This window comes from Epinephelus moara, chromosome 3, assembly GCF_006386435.1.
Source record: "Epinephelus moara isolate mb chromosome 3, YSFRI_EMoa_1.0, whole genome shotgun sequence".
NCBI classification, from domain to species: domain Eukaryota; kingdom Metazoa; phylum Chordata; class Actinopteri; order Perciformes; family Serranidae; genus Epinephelus; species Epinephelus moara.
In genome coordinates this window covers 38,283,462-38,303,408 of record NC_065508.1, presented here as the reverse complement: position 1 = coordinate 38,303,408, position 19,947 = coordinate 38,283,462, and the positions used below count along the sequence as shown (strand labels likewise).

The 19,947-nt window shown below is 39.8% G+C and overlaps 1 protein-coding gene across 5 annotated transcripts in view; it reads right to left on the bottom strand.

Annotated features, from left to right (window-relative positions):
- Window positions 1–19,947, bottom strand: part of arhgap32b (Rho GTPase activating protein 32b) — a 210,987-nt gene that overhangs the window by 104,588 nt on the left and 86,452 nt on the right. For all 5 annotated transcript variants that reach the window (XM_050035211.1, XM_050035231.1, XM_050035236.1 and 2 more), the window contains exons 3-5: window positions 15,843–15,948; window positions 9,601–9,695; window positions 9,227–9,311 (exon numbers count right to left, since the gene is read on the bottom strand). In XM_050035211.1, coding sequence (XP_049891168.1) covers window positions 9,227–9,311; window positions 9,601–9,695; window positions 15,843–15,948 — 286 coding nt within the window. The remainder of the gene's footprint in view (window positions 1–9,226; window positions 9,312–9,600; window positions 9,696–15,842; window positions 15,949–19,947) is intronic.

Sequence of the window (19,947 nt, the reverse complement as noted above, 5' to 3'; positions counted from 1 at the left end):
TTTAAAACAACGTAGCTGGTTGAAAATTGGCTAAGTGTCCCTTTAAATATACAGTGTTACTAGTAATGTTAGCGTAGTATAAATCACAAACTTGGAACAATGCAGTTTTTCTGTCACTGGAACAAGCTGCCTTTGATTTTTAATAACTTTTACAAAAATTTAATCGCAGAAACATTGCCTTAAAAACACTGCCTGGTAATTATTAAGAAAAGCCATGAAATCAAACATTTTAAGATATAACAATCCGAAATTAGCCTGTGAAACACAAAGTACAAAGGAGCTGATGGGAATGTCATTTGATGTGCCATCCGTAGCACAGGTGGCAATAGCTCAGAGAGTGGCCAGTTCAAGATCCACACAGACGGGGTATAGAGTGTGGACTGGTAGCTGGAGAGGAAGGCATCAAACCCCTAACTGCCTGTAGTGCCGATTATGGCGGCAGCCTCATCACTCTGGCTCTTTCCATAAATAATGCATGTATACAGGTCTTGTGTGTGTGTATTTCAGGGCTGTGTTTGTGCATGTGTGTTTAATGAATAACAGAGTGTAAAGACTGAATTTCCCCACAGAGGGTTTCATTAAGTACTTCTTCCTCTTCATGGTGGTATATTCTAGCATGGGATAAAATGCTATGCAGTAGTCAGGAAGATGGACAAAGAACATAAACCAAACAAAAATGTATAGCTCATCCAGGTCTGTGTTAGTTTTCATGATATCAGGAGATTTCATTTGAAGATCCATTAGAAACCTGTAAGTTAAAAGGGTCACTAGCAAAAAAATAAAATAAATAAATAAATATATAAATGTTTTGTAGATGAACCTTGACAGTTATTATTAACCTGAAGTTTATATTTTCATTAAAAGATGTTGTTGTTAATCCATGTTTTATGGCTGTTGGGAGAAGCTTGTCTTCAGGGCTTTAGGTCAAATAGCCCTGTTTTAGGTCAAAGATCATGGTTTGGGTCAAAATGAAAACATTTCTCTCAGAAAGGTCTTTCTGGTAGAAAGCCCGGAAGGTTTATTCATCCCATGTGCTGTTTTATGTGTGTTAGTAGCATCAATGTAAAGTAAACTTTACTGCACTTAAGCAGTTACAATTATTTACACTATTTATGTGTTGTTTTTATCTTTCATGGCCAAAATCAAAACAGTGGGTGGCAGCTTATTCTTTAACAGATTGTGTTAAATGGGCAGATGATATCATCTCGAATCAATCACAGGCCCTTGAATCGCATCGAGTCAAAAGCGCATCAAGTTAGACTTAGAAATAACGGCAAATATTATATCGTTGTCGAAAACAAAACAAATAACTTAATGCCATATCATTGTAAAACTAGTGATTTACAGCCCTACTCATAAACGTACAGCAACACACAGTACACATACATGGCTGCGCTGATGTATTTACAGTGAGTGCTCATACTATGCCATGTAGCCTCAAGATGGATTTGAACTTGTGCGTCAGCTCTATGCAGAGCCTACGCCATAGCCTACACACGTGACCTACACCATTGTGAGCATTTCTACTTGTGTGGTGGTGTATCTGCAGTTACACCTCCAGAACACTAGTTGGAGGTGGGGTTTCTGTAAAGTGCTGTAAAGTTTAGTTGATTCAAAACACACCCAAAACACACAATAAACATGGCTTAACAGTGATGATTCAAACACAAGTAAACAAATCAGCTTTGTTATAACTCGCAGCATTCACAAACAAAGCATTTGTCTTTTTACTGGACACATTTTCCCCACAAATACACATGCTAATGTTATTAGCACAAGCCTACGGAATTTTACATTGTATAAATTAGCCTAGCAGCTAGTGGAGATTTCCTCTACTTATATGAAGCCAGGGACAACAGCAGCATTTAACAAAGGTAACGTTACGAAATTTGGCTCCATTACAACTCACAAGGTTCACTGACAAAACAACTGTCCTATACTAGACATGTTTTCCAAACTAATACAACATTCTAACGTTATTAGCACAAGCCCATGGAATTATAAATTGCATAGATTAGCCTAGCAACTGGTGGAGCTTTCCTCTACTCATATGAAGCCAGGATAAATTACAAATTACTAATTTGTGGGGGCTTTATTATCTTCACAATTTATTGTTTCTTATCTGTGGCATGAAAGTAAATAAAAGCTTTGTTAACACCAAGGGAAATGGTTTTCCTCTTATAAAAGTAGACCAGAGGTCTGTGTCGCCGCGATGCATAGTTTAATTTCTGGGGGGGTGCATGTCAGACTACAGCGTTGGTTACGGTGTTGATCAGACGCAGAAATATGAACCCTACTTAATGTGTCATTTGTAAATGCTTCACCTAAAATCACAATAAATCATGAAGTCAACTTTATTCATATAGCACTTACATTATAACACAAACAGAGTTGATCTATTGTGCTCTTCCAGTCACAAAAACAAAGGGAAGAAGAGAAATACAAAATTTCAATGGTGATAACAGCAATAAAATAATAACAGTAATGATAACATATCATTACCATTATTATTGCACCTATAGCAAAAACTGTATCCTTGTTGTTTTTATACTGTCACCACAATGTCACAATGTGACAAAAACATTTTAAGATTAAGAAATCTCAATGGTGGGAGGAAAAGAATCCCAGAGTTTTGGGGCAGTGATAAGTGAAGCCCTGTCCCCATAACCCTTAGTTCTGGATCTCAGAACAGACAGAAGACTCTGATCGATAAATAATAGTCTGCATTCACAACTCTGCTGAGAGTTGAACTGCTGTTAGATGTAGCAGCTACTCTGACGAGCAGACAGGATCACAGCATGTTATCAGTCCAAAGGATACAGCTACAACTGAACCTATAAATTATACTGTAACTAGCTGGACTAGACCAGTTACAGTTTTATTATTACCAGTTACCTTTCTACATCAACATAAAAATAAATCTAACAGTTACATTGCACAGCCTTGGTATCCAACCCAAGCTCAAAGACCCATCTCAAACTAAGAGTAAAGGGAAGGTTTGACAGTGTGCTTGTCAGATTACATCAACAGTAGTTTATCAGTAACATTTTATTTGCAAAACTAAATGACAAAAAAATGTGAAAGGTCACTGACTGTAACTTCTTTGCTGGGTCTAAAGAAAAAAAAAACTTGTTTCTCAGCAGCAATTTAGACCCTTCTTGGGTGTCATGTCAATAATTTAACAGCTGAACAAAAACAATCCCCTTTGCCAAAACAACTGGCAAATAATATCTGAAAAACCAGTATCATAAGAACAAAACTGCCACGCAAGTGCTGCTCTGAGTGCAGGCACCGTCTTCTTTGGCCTTCAGTGACTATGAGATCCTAATGTTTCCACAACAAATCCTCGCCTGACTCAAATTCTCCTTTGGCAAGGCTTTTTATTATGGAAATGAAAGAATATGTCTTCCAGCAGAAGGCCTAATGCCAACCTGAGCCCAAGTCCTAACTCTGCTTCAGTCCAGCATGCTGCTCTGCAGAATGCACAACTACTAAAAGAGTTATAACACAAACATAGAAGAAAAAAGAAGAAGATACACTTCAATCCCTGAGGGGAAATGTAATGTTTTCACTCTGTTGTCATATACACACAGACCTGAAATACACACACATGCACAAACAACCTATATATGCATCAAGTGGAGAGATGTCAGAGCAAGGGAGATGCCCATGGACAGGCGCCATGAGCAGTTGAGGGTTTGGTACCTTGCTCAAGGGCAACTCAGTAGTACCCAAGAGGTGAACTGGCACCTCTCCAGCTACCAGTCCACACTCTATATTTGGTTCAGACGGGAACTTGAACCGTCGACCCTCTGGTTCCCAGGTGACACATTTAAACAGTAACTGCTTTAGCTCTAACAGATTACAGTTGGCAGAGCAGCTTGTTTCAGTAACTATGTCCATGTGGCATTGCAGACACGTCAGTCAAACAAGCACCATGATCAACATGAAAACTTTGAGGAGACACTCAGAATGCTTAACTGAGCAGCAATGTGTTTACTCATCAAAAATGTTTAAGCATTTATATCATGTCAGAATCACTTGTGACCAATTCATTAAACAAGCAAACATGTTTGGTTGAGGCAAGATTACACATAGAATGTACTGACTGACGCGAGGAACAAATAGAGAATAATTAATCCCTTAACAAACAAAGAAGACGTGAGTTTTCGCTTGGGGTTCTGCTCACTCAAGAGAAGAGGCAGAAGCCGAGCTGAATACTAAAACTACAGAGAAGCCAAACAAAAAGACAGGGCTACTTGAAAGCAATATGAAAACCACAGAGGGTAAGACAGTCGTGCTGCTCTGTGCCAGCATGACCAGCCAGCACATACAGCTGGGACAACAAAAGGAGAACCAATCTACTGACTACAGACAATTCCTTTTAGCTGAGGAGTTCTCATCCTTTATGCATGCAGTCAATGAATAGGTGGTTTCTGTGGTGTAACCTGAGTTACATCAACAAATAACCTGCAGGTGAGGCACACAGTAGGAAGCTTTTAAGCAAACCCCTTCACTCTGCCCTCCTGACAGTAGTGTGTCATACATTTAGCTGACTGCTGACCCCTACTGGTTCCTTAACATAATGACAAAGTTGTCTATAATGATGAAATGCTAAAATTCACCTTCTCATTCAAACTCTCATGACAATTAAAAATGAGCATCCTTTCATTCTCTCCACCCGCTTACTCCTGTTTTGCGTCACATAGAGACTGGAGCCAATTCCTGCAGGCATCTTGTGCACAGCTAATTTAATACCATTCCATCTTTACACCTTCAAACAAAGCATTGTTAACACCACTGTGAACCCTTTAATCCATTTTCCCCATTTAAAGAGTCCACTAGTAATTTACTATTATACTGACAGTTGGAGGAATTGCAAGAGACATACTGAAAAAGAAAAAGTCAAAATCAGAGTAGCAGAGGCCTCAATATCCTGACTTTTAGTCCTTAGCATGGACCCAAAAAACTGGATGATACATTTCCCATAATACCACTCAGTGGCGTATTACAAATACCCACTTCTCTAATATTCCACATCTCTGAGTAATGCAGACTTTCAGTTGACAAAAATCAAGTTTCACTCCCAAGCTGAAAAAACACTATTGACATCATCATTTTTCGACCTTTTAAGAGCTCCTCCCAGAGCCACAGGAGACATTACACAACAGTTTAAACTGTTCTCCACTGTTTGGTACTTAAGATAAGCAAACTGAACTTCATGTGTAATATTGGTGGAGTGACACTTTTAACTGTTTTTCCTCACGGATTGCAAATTATAATGTTCACATTTAACTCTAGCATCTTTTTTCAAAAATATTCCACTATTAATTACTATACATACCTCTGACAGCACAGACAGTCTGTTATCAAGAATCTACACAGCATAAGACAGAGATAAAGACCTGAGTAACATGACTTGGACTTGAGTCAGACTCGAGCCACAAATTTGATATATTACGTAGACTCGATTTGACAAAGTCAGAAAAGACTTGCAACTCAACTTGGACTTAAACACCAGTGACTCTTGATGACACTTGGACTTAAGCCTTTTGAATAGAAAATAGTTGATATCTGAAGCCCAAAGATTAAAAATTTTAAAAAGGGCAACACAAATCAATTCATTCCCCTTTATCTCCTGAAAAAACTAACATTATCGCTATTTGTTCCCAGCAAGTCGTCAGTCAATTCCCCAGATCTACTTCTTTTGAACCGATCCAACTGCATCCAGTCAAGTTGCAGGAGAGACCTATGAAGAACTAACTTTATGTTACTGGGCACCAGTTGAAAAAAATTATACCAAAGATAAATGCGTTCACAAAAAATGAACTGCAGTTTGCAAAACATGCGGGTAGAAAATAACAGATGGAGATGCAACAGCTTTCAAAAAACTACAAATTTTAAAAAGCATTAAGGATTTATGTAAATTCTATACATATTGTACTCTGTTGTTAAAATGGCATTACATTCGGTGAATAGAGCATTATGACTTGTTTAGGACTCGAAACCCAAAGTTTATGACTTGGGACTTAAGTGCAAAGACTTGAGACTTGTGACTTGCAAAACAATGACTTGGTCCCACCTCTGGTATAAGCTAACACATTTCAACAATGTTTTAAGACATTCAAATGACTTTTATCCAAATTACTGGCAGCTGATAGTTGGATTTTGATGGTATGGGAAAGGAAGTTACAAATTCCCTTACCCATTCTATGACGATCTGTGAGAAAATGCCACCATAGAGCTGCTGGCAAAGTGGGTTGTGTAGGAGATAAAGTCAGAGGGGAACAGTGTGAAAGTTTCCTGTACTGAGATTGTGACTGCACAGCCTCACAGTCAGTGACAGTAAAGGCCAGAGGGGTTTTTCGGTGTCAGAATGCAATTTTAACAATATTAATATGAATCACCTCAATCTCTTAAGAGGCTACATCAGCTAGTTGTTTAACCTCTTCCACTCTGTGGAGTAACAGACCTTTGTAGTACAGTAAAGATACTGGTATCATATGAAACAAGATGACATAAGGAATCCATCGTACTAACTATGTCATGCCATTTTCACAGGGGTCCCTTGACCTCTCACCTCAAGATACCTGAATGAAAACAGTTTTTTTGGGTATGCCATGAGTCTTCCCCTCACAGATATGTGCACTTTATGCTAGTCCCATGCAGTTGGGGGCAAAAAACATACAGTTTTTAGCATGCAGTAAATATGTTATTTTCACCTTAAACAGTGTATTTGAATATTTCTGCATACTGGGGTCCCTAAATAGTCTTGAATTTCAATTTTCAATTGTGTATGACTTGTGGATTCATTGAACTCAGTTTTGTTCATGTGTGATGGCATTAGTACCCATAGTAGCCATTTTATTGTAGTGAGACCGTTTCTGACCTATAGTGACCTCTAGTTTGTGGCTGTAAAGTTTCATTAGGCTGTGATTATTCTAGAGACTTCGGCATTCCAAGGATGGATGGTTTTCATACATAAATTGACAATAAGGGATTTTTGCTATCAAATCCCAGTGTAGATTTTTCTGTGGTGTTCTTCAATGTCTTGAGTTGTCAAAAATACTTCAATTTAGCACCAAATCTGTGCAACAAGTAGTATCAACCCAAAAATTTCTGCAACAACCTATGAGACATAACTGAGCATGGGAATGGCCATCATATACTTCCATCTTAATAAAGTCTGCCAGGAATGAGTTGTAAAACCCAAAAATGAGTTAGCATTTTAGAGCTTCCCGTTCCCTTATCTTCACATCAACGGATTTTTTGAATGGGTTTTTGGTTATGAGCCTCAAATAAGATCTGTGGTTAACACAAGCTTGAGGGATTTTCGCGTTTTGTTCTACTATATAAAATACATCAGTAAATGATGTTGCTAAAAAGTGGCTTAATGAGACTAAAGAACGTCATCATGGTGCGGCACGCCGAGCCGAACACAGCTTTACAGTCTTGTTATGGTGGTGACATTAGGTCATGCGACCTTAGTGTAGCTTGTTTATAGCTTTTAACCTCTGGCAATTGCATTCAGACTTTAATAATCATGGAAGTGGTGTTTATTTGTGAAGATTATTTTACTGAACAAAACATTAAGTATCATAAACGTTTGTTTGCGACAGAGTTTATTTTCTGCAATGATCCAAAATCCAATGGAAAAATCCCATAGGCTTTTTGACGAGGGAACCAGGGCAAAGTCAACTTCCGCATCAGCTTACAGAAAAACTCGATGACTCTATGTTCTAAGTCCCTATACACTCTAAGCCAGGGGTGTCAAACATGTGGCCTGCGGGCCAGTTTGATCATTCGATTTTTAAAAACTTGTGATGGTCCTTGGACACATCATGTCCGACAAAGGCTTCTGTCAGAAAAAAAAAAAAATCTGAGCTTCAAATAATGACATTTCATTAAAATCACTTAATTCTATGTCTCATTTAAAATTTGGTTGAAAATAACCTATTCGCATGAACTAACCAGCATGCACGACAAGTGTGAAAAACTTTTTTCAGTTCCAGGATTTCGACTTCTTTAAATATTAACTTTGACTTTCAAACATCAATGGCTAAGTTTAAAAAATCTAGTAATTCTTTTATGGTGGAGGGAGGGTCATGCAGTTTCTGCCAGTCACTCAGAGGCTCAAGGAAAAATATGTGTAGCTTCAGGGAGGGTCAAAAAAGAAGAAAAAAAAAAGAAAAAAAAATCACACCCCAGCCACCCCCTCCTGTGATACACAAAATAGTGTCAATCAGCAGCTGCAGACTTCTGTCTTAAAATAATATTGTAAGGCAGGAGATAACTTCACCTGCTTCCTCAGTAGCCTCCACTATAGTTTGGTGTGGTGATGCCAGTAAATACATCTTTAGACTAAAGGAAAGGGAGAAATTTGAAGGTGTTGTTATTTATAGCTTATTATGCAATGGTTTTCAGAGATCAAATTGGGCTGTATGTGGCCCATGAACTAAACTGAGTTTGACATTCCTACTATAAACTTTCAAAGTTTTAACCAGTGCCTAACAAAAACACAGTTTTTGTTACATGTGAGCTATAAAAGGGCTCAATCTAAAATGAATCTTCAGGTTCCCAGCTTTCAGATTATGTATACCAGTTCTATGTGGCATATGCTGCTGATCTGCTACAGTATCTTCCCCTAAAGACGCCCTGTCTTCCCCTAAAAAAGACAAAAATTGGTCTACTGCAGGGAGAGGTGGAGTACAAGAGATTAATTGGCGGGCAGAAAGGTAGTGGTCAGATCTACAAGTAACGTCAACCAGTTATACAGAAAGAAACTTCAGTTAGCTGAGGTGTGTGAAGCTGGAATGAATGAGGTCATGCTGTAGCCAACTGGGCATTCAAGAAGATATCAAACAAATGTAAATCATGCACCATCTTTGTGATATCAACAGCAAAAAGATTTAATTCTTCTTTAAGTCAGCTGGAAGAGATGTGAGTTACACTTCTGTCTTTATGAACATCATCTTTCCACGTCTCACCCAACACTGCAGGGAAATGACTAGAGAACATGAGGCTTTGAAGGAACAGTGAAGTTCAAAGCTCCGTCTACACCATGACTGACAGCCAGCTCCACTGACATCTTAAAACCATGGCGGTGAAGCAAATATATTGCTCTAAGGGTGATCAGTGCAGCCCCAAGTACACTCTTCATCTTTTGGGATATGTGATTCCATTAATGTGGTGAAGTGATTAAGGACAAAAGCTTTATGGTCCTTACCTGAATTGTGCCAAAGTCTACATTTTCGTAGTGGAAGTGAGCACATTCTGCCAGTTTGGGGAAGTGGCCCTTGGTGAAGCTAAGTCTGAAAAGATAACACACACACATACACAGTTTGGTTAGCACTTCATCCTCTGCTCATGATAACACCTTAGAGTGTGCATGACTATAAGAAGAGTGCAGTGCAAACAGAGAGAGTGAAAGGAGGAGGAAGACACAGAAATAGACTCAGGGAATGGAAGGAACTCAAGCAGGAAACAGAGGCGATAAAGAGCCAGTTAAAAAGCGATAAATAGAAAAGAACAGAGGGAAGCAGAGATGAGAGAGGTGGAGGAGATAGGCAGAGGCAGGTGTGTGCATGTATGTCTACTCACTTCTTGACATTCTTGACCTTCATGCTGGCCGTGCTGCTGCTGCATGAGCGCATGAGGGGCTCCGTCCTCAGCTCAGGGATCTCTGCACTCCTTGCCTTCAGTGCGCACACACACACACACACACACACACACACACACACACAAACAAACACAAACATCAGAGATCCAGCTCCTGCATACAAATCAATCTCTGCCACTGTTATATTGCTGGACAATTATCTGTTTAGATTTTGCTTAACAGACACATTAAAATAGCCAACAGGCATTTAACTTTTAATAGATTCAAGCCTGTTGGTTGTACACGTACAACCAAGCTGTTGTAAGCTAATTGATAGCACTAGAGGGCAAAATCAAAAGTTTCACACAGCAACAAATGAGGCAGCAGTTTAGGAGGTCATAATTTTGTACCTTTAAATGGAGGCATTGTTGTGGACGGCAGTGGTCTGTGAGGCCATAAATACATCGTGATGTGGACGGAGAATTCTTTACACTATATTACTGATTTGTCCCGTTCCTCTATTTTTTAAAATGTCTTCATCATCTTCTACTGTCATATCTCTATTGAGCTACACTGCACTGCCTTTACGATCTCCAGCAGTACAGCTCAATTTAAGGTCAGTATCTGTAAGCTTTCGAAAAAACATGCAAAAATATCAACAAAATGAACAAGCACTGACAGAAGGCTCCATCCTTCTCCGTATCTAACATTGAGCACAAATGAGCCCTAAGAGGAAAAGTCTTTCTTGGTCTATGTGCTGTTCAGTAAACAGGATGGTAACATGAATACATGAGAGGGTGAAGTGGTACAGTTTAACTAATTTAAATCAACTCCAACCTTATTTAGAACTAGGCTTTAAACAGGTAGGCCAGTATGTGAATAAGTGAGTCTATAACAAAGCTGTATAAAATGTAATCAATGACAATCAACTTTGTTTACAAATGTAAATGAAGAGGCTGAGTGGAGCACCAGGTTGCTCTGGTTGAGTTGTAAATTGTTAAAGATATTTGACTTTTAATTGATGACGACAGTGTTCTGTAGCAAAAGCTCTGGTGCATCCCACTGTTATGTGACTGTTCTCATTTCTCAGAGCCCTTTAAAATTTCTGATGACTCATCTGGACCTCGGGCAGTTTACATAAACTCAATGTACTTGTTTGCTCATCAGAAGCTGGTCGTTTGGGTCAAGCATGCCTTCCTTGTCGATTCTTTTGTAACATGAACTCTGTATTTCTATGGTTTACCTCACAACCATTATACTGGAAGACAAAAGAATTGCCAGCATGATAACTTCCCAGAGTTGCAAGACCCTCTCTCATTATCTTATAACCCTCTGTGCAGGATTGCTCTGTACATCTGATAAGCCTTCAAACTCATGGATCTCCAACTGGGCTTTTCTGGATCATATTTCATATTAAAACCAAACGCATTTTCCAACAATGCAGGCCATGTTTTTTTTTTACGCAGGTCTGAACCTCCACTAACAAGGTCGGTGAGGGGGTGTGGTACAACTCCATAGAGGACTTATGGCCAATCAGATCTGATAGACTGATTTAAATCCAGCTCATATTTATACCCCACCTACTAGGTTGTAACAGTACAAGTATTTGTATTGAACCACTGAGTACAAGGCTTTCAGTTAGAAAATAAACTGAACGATATGTTAAATGTCCTGTTGGATTTGGAAAATAAAGTATACAGCTTAAACTGTGTTTAATATAATGTTCTCAGAGCCACTGCTCTCAACAAGGCAGCACACATGACGGAACAGGTAACCTTGCTGTCTGCCCCTACCACCCCACAAGCCAGAATATTCGACTCCAGTGAGACACACTGGGAGACAGCTACACTAAGCTAGCTTGTTACAAGATGATTAGTAACGCCATTACCAGACCAGAAATTGAAAATCCTCAAATAACCTACAGGTCTGGTGTTTGGAGCATAGATTGTGTAAATAATGGACCTAAGTACCGTGACTTCATCCATTGGTTTGTGGACTCCCCTTTTGAAGCCTCAAGTTCAGCATTACTACTATCACCCTCTTGGTTTTTCGGAGCCAAAAGTGACCATATTTGGTTGACAGGGTGGAGCCAGGATCCTGCACTGGGTTGGGTACCCGAGGGGTAACCTACAAAATCTGTGTAACGGGTAAAAATATGTATACATACAAATTACAGGTAAAATTGGAAAACGCGCAGGTGGGCAGGAGGTAATAACAACGTATTTTTTTTATTTTTCAGAATAAAACAAATGAAAAAGATGTGCAGTATATGTGTAATGTCTTGACATCTAAGTCATTATGATCAGGCCGCAATGCCTTTTATTTTGAAAGTCAGTGACACAAGTTGAACCTATGACCCGTTAGTCTCGCCACCAGACAATCAGAGATCTCCGCCTTCTGATAGTCTGGGGACACTCCTTTCTAAAGTGTGTTTAACACACCGGTGAAAACGGCCGGCAACAAAGCAACGCCTCTTGCATTTTTGAAAAGGACACGCCCTCCCGGAAATGTGTGCTCCCCCTTTTCTCGTCCACAAGGAAACAAACAAACAGAGAGCTTGAAAATGGATGCCGAGAGATTTAACTCTGTTTTATCAAACGTGTCCTCAGTCCACAAGATTGTGGAAATGAAGGACTTATAGCGACTTGAGCCATTTTGTACCACTACACGTGTTTCTAGTCGGACTATGTTTACGAGCACAAGAGTTCAGCGAGCCACCAAGGGACCGCCCTGCGGATTTACTATTGGTTCTGCAACTGAAACTGTATCTGCCCATCTAAACACAAAATCAGGGAGAAAGTCATCAGTCTTTAGTTAAGCAAAGCGTCTAAAGACTGACTTGTGAGTCTAATGACCCGTTGTCACATTCGTCACTGACGTGTAGGACTCCAGCCATGAAACTTTGCAGCCGGAGGTGGTGTTGGCAGCCTCACCCAAGGAGGATGGAGGACTCTGACTGGAGATGAGAAGGAGCAAGGGGTGGATCTAACTCACAGATTGCAGCAACCGGTAGTGACAGCTCACAGACAGCCTGTCAATAGAGTAGCCCCACTAATATGTGTAACTTTGGGCCTTAATAAAATGTAAATAGGTGAGTTATACAAAACTTTTCCTCCTGTACAGTCGTCATGGAGGGGGAAATTACCTTTAGTGCCCAAAACCAGTTTTTGTACCAGGCTGTAAACATGTTTATTTCCGCTGTAAAACTGGGCATTTTAACATGGGGATTGACTATGTTTTGGAGCAAGCCTCAAGTGGCCATTCAGTGAACTGCAGTTTTTGGCAATTCTGCCTTGACTTCATTTCTCAGCCTTGGAGCTTGCTGCTTGGTTTGGAAACACTTTGGTGGTGCTGTGAATTATGAGGGAGACGGTGAGAGAGAGCAGTGTATAGAAAAAAAAGGCTGTGTCACGTCTACTACACTACAGCAGGTTACATCAGTGGGAATACTTTAAATAGGTCAACTAATTTACGTTGACTTCACCCTAGTGTGTCAATAGGTGGCACTAGACAAAAACAAGATGCAACACAAACGCTACATGCTAACATTATCCCTGCAGTATTTAGGCAGCCATTCCTGACTGATTCAGACAGAGCAAAAGAAATCACACCGGCGACAAACATTTACAGACGCAGATATGAGACCTGCCTCTGTAGATGAAAACTCAGGCTTTACAAGCATGCTTAATGTATTAGAGCAGTGTATATTACAATATTCCTTCAGGAGCCCATTTCAGTCAGACTGTAATTCCTGCTTTGTACAAAAACACAAAAGCCAAAATTATAATGGTAGTTTTAATACACTTAAAAATTATATAAAAAAAGAACAATGATTTTTCTTTGTGTGTATTTGTTTCTAACTACAATACTTAATTTTATATATTTTATAAGGAGCTGTTTTTGTTTTGTATGCTGCCAAGAAGACAACCCAGACTATGGGTCATTTAGGTGTAGCTCCATGTATTTGGTGCAAGCAGATTTTATTGGTCTATATACTCCCTGTGGAATTTTCACTTGTGACAGTGGGTTAGGGGGCACCTGTGAGGCTAAAGAAGTTAAAACAGAGGTAAGGGGAAAAAAGACAATATACTAAACATGTCTATGAGAAAGTCATTAAAAAAACTCTACAAAGTGAAATGGATCTGTCAGAGAAATGCAACAAAGAGGCACGGGTGTGACTATAATAAAGTCCAGATGATCCAGAGCAGTGAAGGTGGTATGCAAATAAGATCGTGGACAACCCACACAGTCTACACCACCTCTGTTCAAGGTGGTAACTGGACGAGGTTTACGGAGGCAGACATGGGACAGCAGCTGTTGAGACACAGCAGTCACTTTAATTACTCATACCTAATAGCACTGCAATGATTAGCTGATGTATCAATTAGCTGAACAACAGTAAAGTAACCAGAAACTATTTTAATAATCGATTTATCACTTCAGAAACGTTTGGAACAAAAATGTCAAACATCCTCTGATTCCAGTGTTCTCAGGCTCCTCATCTGAGTGGACTTTCTGCCTTTTTTCTATTTTGTTATAATAAACTGAATATCTTTGATACTGGACTGCTGATCGGACAAAATAAGACATTTGAGGACCACTGGTGAACTGTGATGGACACTTTTCGCTAATCGCTTTCGACACAAGTAGTAAGTTACTTTGAATTGATCAATTAATCAAAAAAATTATCAGCAAATGAATCTATGAATAATAACTATATATGTTTTCTAAATCTAAATGTTTGGTTCACGGGGCCATGCATGGTCAAAGGGCAGCACAGAACACAATTAAACAGCGTTCATTTTTTTGTGTGATTAATTAATCAAAATTAACGTGTTATTTTGACATCCCTAATTTCATAATTAGGTAGTATTCTTGTCACTAGCTATTACAGCTAATGTTACTGCGACCTGCATGCTAACAAAGTGGCTAACTGTCACATTATTTTAGGCGACTGAAAACAGATCAACACCCCTCTGAAGCTTTGATTAATTGCAGGTATTTCTCACTGACTCTTCGATGCCCAGAAGATAGCCCTAATAATAATCATAAGTAACATTTCCAATATGGAGAGCTTTACAACTATATGAAATATTTAAATTGTGCTTTTTTTTTTAATGCTTTTTACCAGTAAATCTGTGTGTCTATGTGTGTATATGTAACCAAAAACAGCCACAGGCACATTCCCAATACTTTTCATGACTGTGTGACTCAGATGTTTTAAATTAATATGACAGCTTTGAACTTGTTCAAGCCTATTCCTGGTCTCTGATCTGAATGCTCTATGTCATGGCAATCTATAATTACTGCAAAAGATTTTACTGTTCGTTTTATCGTGATGTTGCAGGGATTTGGGAGTGTTTTGTTCCTTTATGCCTCGCTCTGCAGTCGACACAGAATATGATCTATCCTACACAGCGCAACAGGGCGTTGGTGTGACAGCTTACACTAAGTTGCTTAGCACTGCTCATCACCTCCTCGAACCACCAGAGACATACATAATGCATGCCACTCCAGTACAGAGTCCCTCTCATATCAAATATTGAACAAAGAATAGCAGACATGCAGTATTAAAAGCCCCGCCTCTCTGATCAATATTCATTAGCCTGGTGAGATTGTTGTTTCTCTTTCTCTCTGTTGCCCGATCGAAGTGAGCACTTGCGTTATGGCTCCAACCACGCGCCGACCACGGGTGGCTCGGCACGTTACCATGGAGACGGCCTCATTTTCACCGTGCTGTTGATGCAAGAAGCAAGACCCAAAAGATGGGAGGGAAGGAAATAATGGATGACGTTGGCTGGTGAATGGAAACCAGCATGGAGAGACGGGCTGAAATAAATATATGACACAAGAGTACACAGACAGGTTAATGACTGTCTATGCAAAGAGTTTGGAGTGGGTTATCTGTATGACGCCAGCAGTCATCTGCATTAATTAGGAATGTGTGATAGTGTTTCAGGAACACCGGAGACACGGTTTCGATTGGAGACAAAAACATGAGTCAATCCACTCGGTTGAAATCAGACTGATAAGAACGTGACAGGCAGCAAACAGGCTGATTAGGGCCGTGTGCTGTTACCACTGGAATGACCCTCAGTGAGCTCAATTTGACCTGGGATGAAAGCAGGACATTGATGAATACCGCATATATTCAAAACAAAACCATCTCACATGTGCAAATATGTATGTTGATGCAAAACAGAGAACCTCACACTGAATGTGTGTGTGTGAGTGCATGTCTCACCATGGCACTGATGGTCTCCTCCCAGTCAGGTCGCTCTCTAGGATGGATGTTTGCCAGTTCAGGCACAATGTCGTCGTCCTCCAGGTGACGTCCAGGCCTTAGGCCCCTGCAGCCAACACACACAGGCACACCCACATACTTAAAACCATATTAAATTTCAATTGGATGACACTTAGCTTTAGGGCTGTAACTATAAATTCATTAGTGATTCATCTGGTGATTATTTTGTTTATCTCTAGGGGCACCCACTTGCTCACCTGGTAGACCAGGCTCCCCATGCAGCCCCCCAAATCAATGTGAAAAAAAGAAAAAAAGTGAGCATTACAAATTTCCGGACGCATCTTGAAATTACTTATCTTGGTCAGCCTAGGGCTGTACTAAAGCTTCATTCATTGCGATTACATCCAAATTCTAAATCAACATTTGCATGCTTTTTTTGTGTTTGTCTTGTCACTGTGATAAAAAAAGGGCTGGTCCCTGAAAGTCTGAGATTTGAATCATCGGCGAGACCTCCCAGTCATCGGCGTTTGCTTCAAGTCCCAAGGTTTTGCTGCAGAGTGACCACTCTTAATTTCAATGCTGCTCTTTGCCACAGGCTGCTGCGGACAGACGGCCACCCGCAGGAAAAGAAACTTTTCACTGTGAGACTGAAATAACGTTATCATCTCCCTCCTGCATGGAATTGGTGAATTTATAGCTCACAACAACTTCACACGATACAGTCTGTGGTTTTTGTTTGTTATCTAATGTTGGCAGAAAATGTTGTTGCGCATAGTTAGCTTGTTTGCAATATTACGTGAATGTCGTTGTCACATTGAATGTCAGGAACAGGTTAGACAAAGCGCCGAAGGACCACCTCCAGAGTGCTAGCACGAGCTAATTAGCAGCAGCAGTGTAAATCCAACACCAAGCTTTTAAATGGCTCAAGTCTATTGTTAAACTTATCAATGACGGCTAGCCATGTGATGCTACAGTTAGTGATTATTTGTATCTTTACCTGGCAACCCAGTCTGAAGCATGTCTCTCTCTCTGGCTGCGTGTGTGAGACTGAGTCGCTTGTTTGTCTGAGTTGAGTGATAATGTGTGAGGTAAACCAGTAGCGCATCACTATTCTACTTGGTAGTTGCAGGCTTGTCTATTGTGGGACAGTGAGCCGGTGCCTGGGTGTGTTTATAAAAATGCAGCATGACGATATTAACATTTCATACACTAGATGTGGACCTACCGATGTGCGTTCAACCCATTCATATGAGTCAGCTGTCATGATTTGTCTCTGTCAGTAGACTCCACTCTGCAGTGTAGTTTATACACTTTAGTGATACACCAGAGAATTTCACAGTAACAATGTATTGGCATGTCATTGGCATTGGCCAATATCTCCATCTGCTGGTGAGCCATCAAGATAAGAGTGTGCATGCATAATATGATGTTAATTCCACTAGAGAGTAAACTTGATGATCACTAAAATAAGGCGGGGAAAAAAGTGGCTATATCGATATCGGTTATCAGCCAAGTAAGTTGTTACATATTGGCATATGGGCTATCAGCAAAAAATCCAATATTGTGCATCCCTACTATTTATGGAATTAGATTCCGTTCGTGGCTGCATAGGATTGTTCTGAAGCCAAACATTTCCAATAACTCTAGAGCGCTGTGAAGTCCAAAAGTCACAATTTATTGAAAAAAGATGGATGCAATCATTTCTGAAATTAAAATGTTTTATCTAATGAAATATTCTGCTTTAGTTCATATTTGTTGCCATTCAGCCTTTAAAAACATTTTCACTGCAGTCAAAAAACTGCTTGCACACAAATGGAGACAAACAGCTGGATTAACATGGCAGTCTGGCAGCACTATAAATTACATTTATTCATTAAATGTTGATTAAACTAAAAAAGACAAACACATTTAATCCAATAAATCACTTTATTTAAATTTAGGATTTTCTTTGAGTTTTTTTTTTTCTGTAGGGTAATTACATCATAAAATATGACGGCAGATATTCAAAGCTTCATTGGGAAACCTCAACAGGAATTTTGAATGTAAAAACAAAAACATTCAGTACAGCCTTAGTCCAACTGACAGTCCAAAACTCAAAGAGATATCATGATTCAAACAACTAATCGATTATCAAAATAGTTTATGATTAATTTTCTTTTGACATCAATTAATTGTTTACGGTCAGCAGACACCAATAAAGCAAAGCAAACAAGACAGGGCCTTTGAAGATTTGATGAAGATATTTGAATTGGTACTGCCTTCATAGAACAACTTGAAGTTGATGAGATGTCTCTCGACATAAACTTCTCATCAACTTCAAAGACTGCCACTGTTTCCTGAGAGGCTGAGAGAAGCAGAGAACAGGGAGAGATATGAAAAAGATTTTCACAGCAGCATTTCACAAATTGACTTGTGGCGCACGCACGCACGCCCATGTGCACGCACGCACGCACGCACGCACGCGCGCGCGCACACACACACACACACACGCACACACACACACACACAGTATCTCAAGGATGATTCTGAACCATCATCCTCAATGCAGCACTGATGTTATATCTACATGAGTCTAATAAACTTGAGTAGACAACAGAGGGAGAAGCAGGAGATCTGTTTCTGTGGAAGATAGAACTGTCCGTAACAGCTGCAAGATGATGACGCCATCTAATAGATGCTGAAACAATGTCTCTGCATTGAAATAATTGGACTTAAGGGCCAGGGACTCTGAGTAAAGATGCAGGGAAGTAAGCCTTAGTTATAAGCAAGTCTTCGAAACTCCCTCTAACACTACTGCTCACTGATCTGACTTCACCATTCAGTCACATTATGACACTTTTCTCAGCTCAGCAATGTTGAGTAATACTACATACCCAGACAATTTCAAATCAGGACTTAGAGGTACAAAAAGATTTCTCCAACTTTTTCTTTTGTTGCAATTTATATTCCAACAGTTTCATTTCAGAGAGTGAACAGAGTGTTTGTAAAGGAGTTCTCCAACAGTAAAAACAACTGGCACTTTTAAGTTTAAGTAGGGTTGGGCAATGAGACTAGAAACCCTCTTAGACTTTGGATATTGTAATATAATATATGTATAAGTGCTGTGTTTTTCTGTTTTTTAAAGGCTGCATTACAGTAAAGTGGTGTAACTTACCAGACTGTTCTACATGTTCTGAAAAGCCAAGTTCAGACCAAAGATTTGCAATGACACGAGTTGAAACAGGCAACTACTTGCAATGCATCGTTCTGCAACGTTTTAAAAACCTGCCGGTTCACACCAATGCAACTAGATGAGACAGTGTATCATCTCTATGCAACAACTCTCTGTGCTTCTGTTCTGATTTCCAGCTTTTCAGACTTATATTGTGGCTGAATATGATTTGCATCTTCTTAAAATATGAATGAGGATAGTGTTAGTGAGATACTGGCTATAGTTGCATTTTTAGTAGTGATGAAACAGAGAAAAACAAAGGAAACAAGAATCAGATGGACTGTATTCATAATAAATATGCCACAATAATATAAATAACCAGCGCAAATTAATCAGTCAATGAGAATGTGTCTGTGGGGGGGGGGGGGGGGGTATAAGCACATACAGCAAGCAGCAGCAGAGACGCACCATCCAACACTGGTACACCATGAGGACCGAAAAACAGAGGGTTCGGCGGGGTCGGACCGTTGGAGCACCTGCTGCAGCAAGCAAACATGCTGTCTGCGGTCATTTGACTTGACCAGCGAACTTCACTACAGGGCAACTGGCTGTAGAAACAGGTGACGTGCTTTACATTCTAAAACCAGCCACTGCAGTGTTTCCTCTAGGATTTTTTCAGCAGCGGGTTGGGGGGGGGTGAGAGACACTTTCAAGATCCCGCGAATAACGTTAATTCCAATAGGATTAGGGATGCACCGAAATGAAAATATGTGGCCGAAGCCAAATAAAATTAAAAGCTTGGCCGAATACCGAGTACCGAATACCGTTTTTTAGTTTTTCATTCGTTTTTGCAGATGAACCCCCTCCAGATTAGTGTTGTCACAGTACCAAAATTGGGACCCACGGTACGATACCAGTGAAAGTATCACGGTTCTGAGTAGTATCAGGATACCA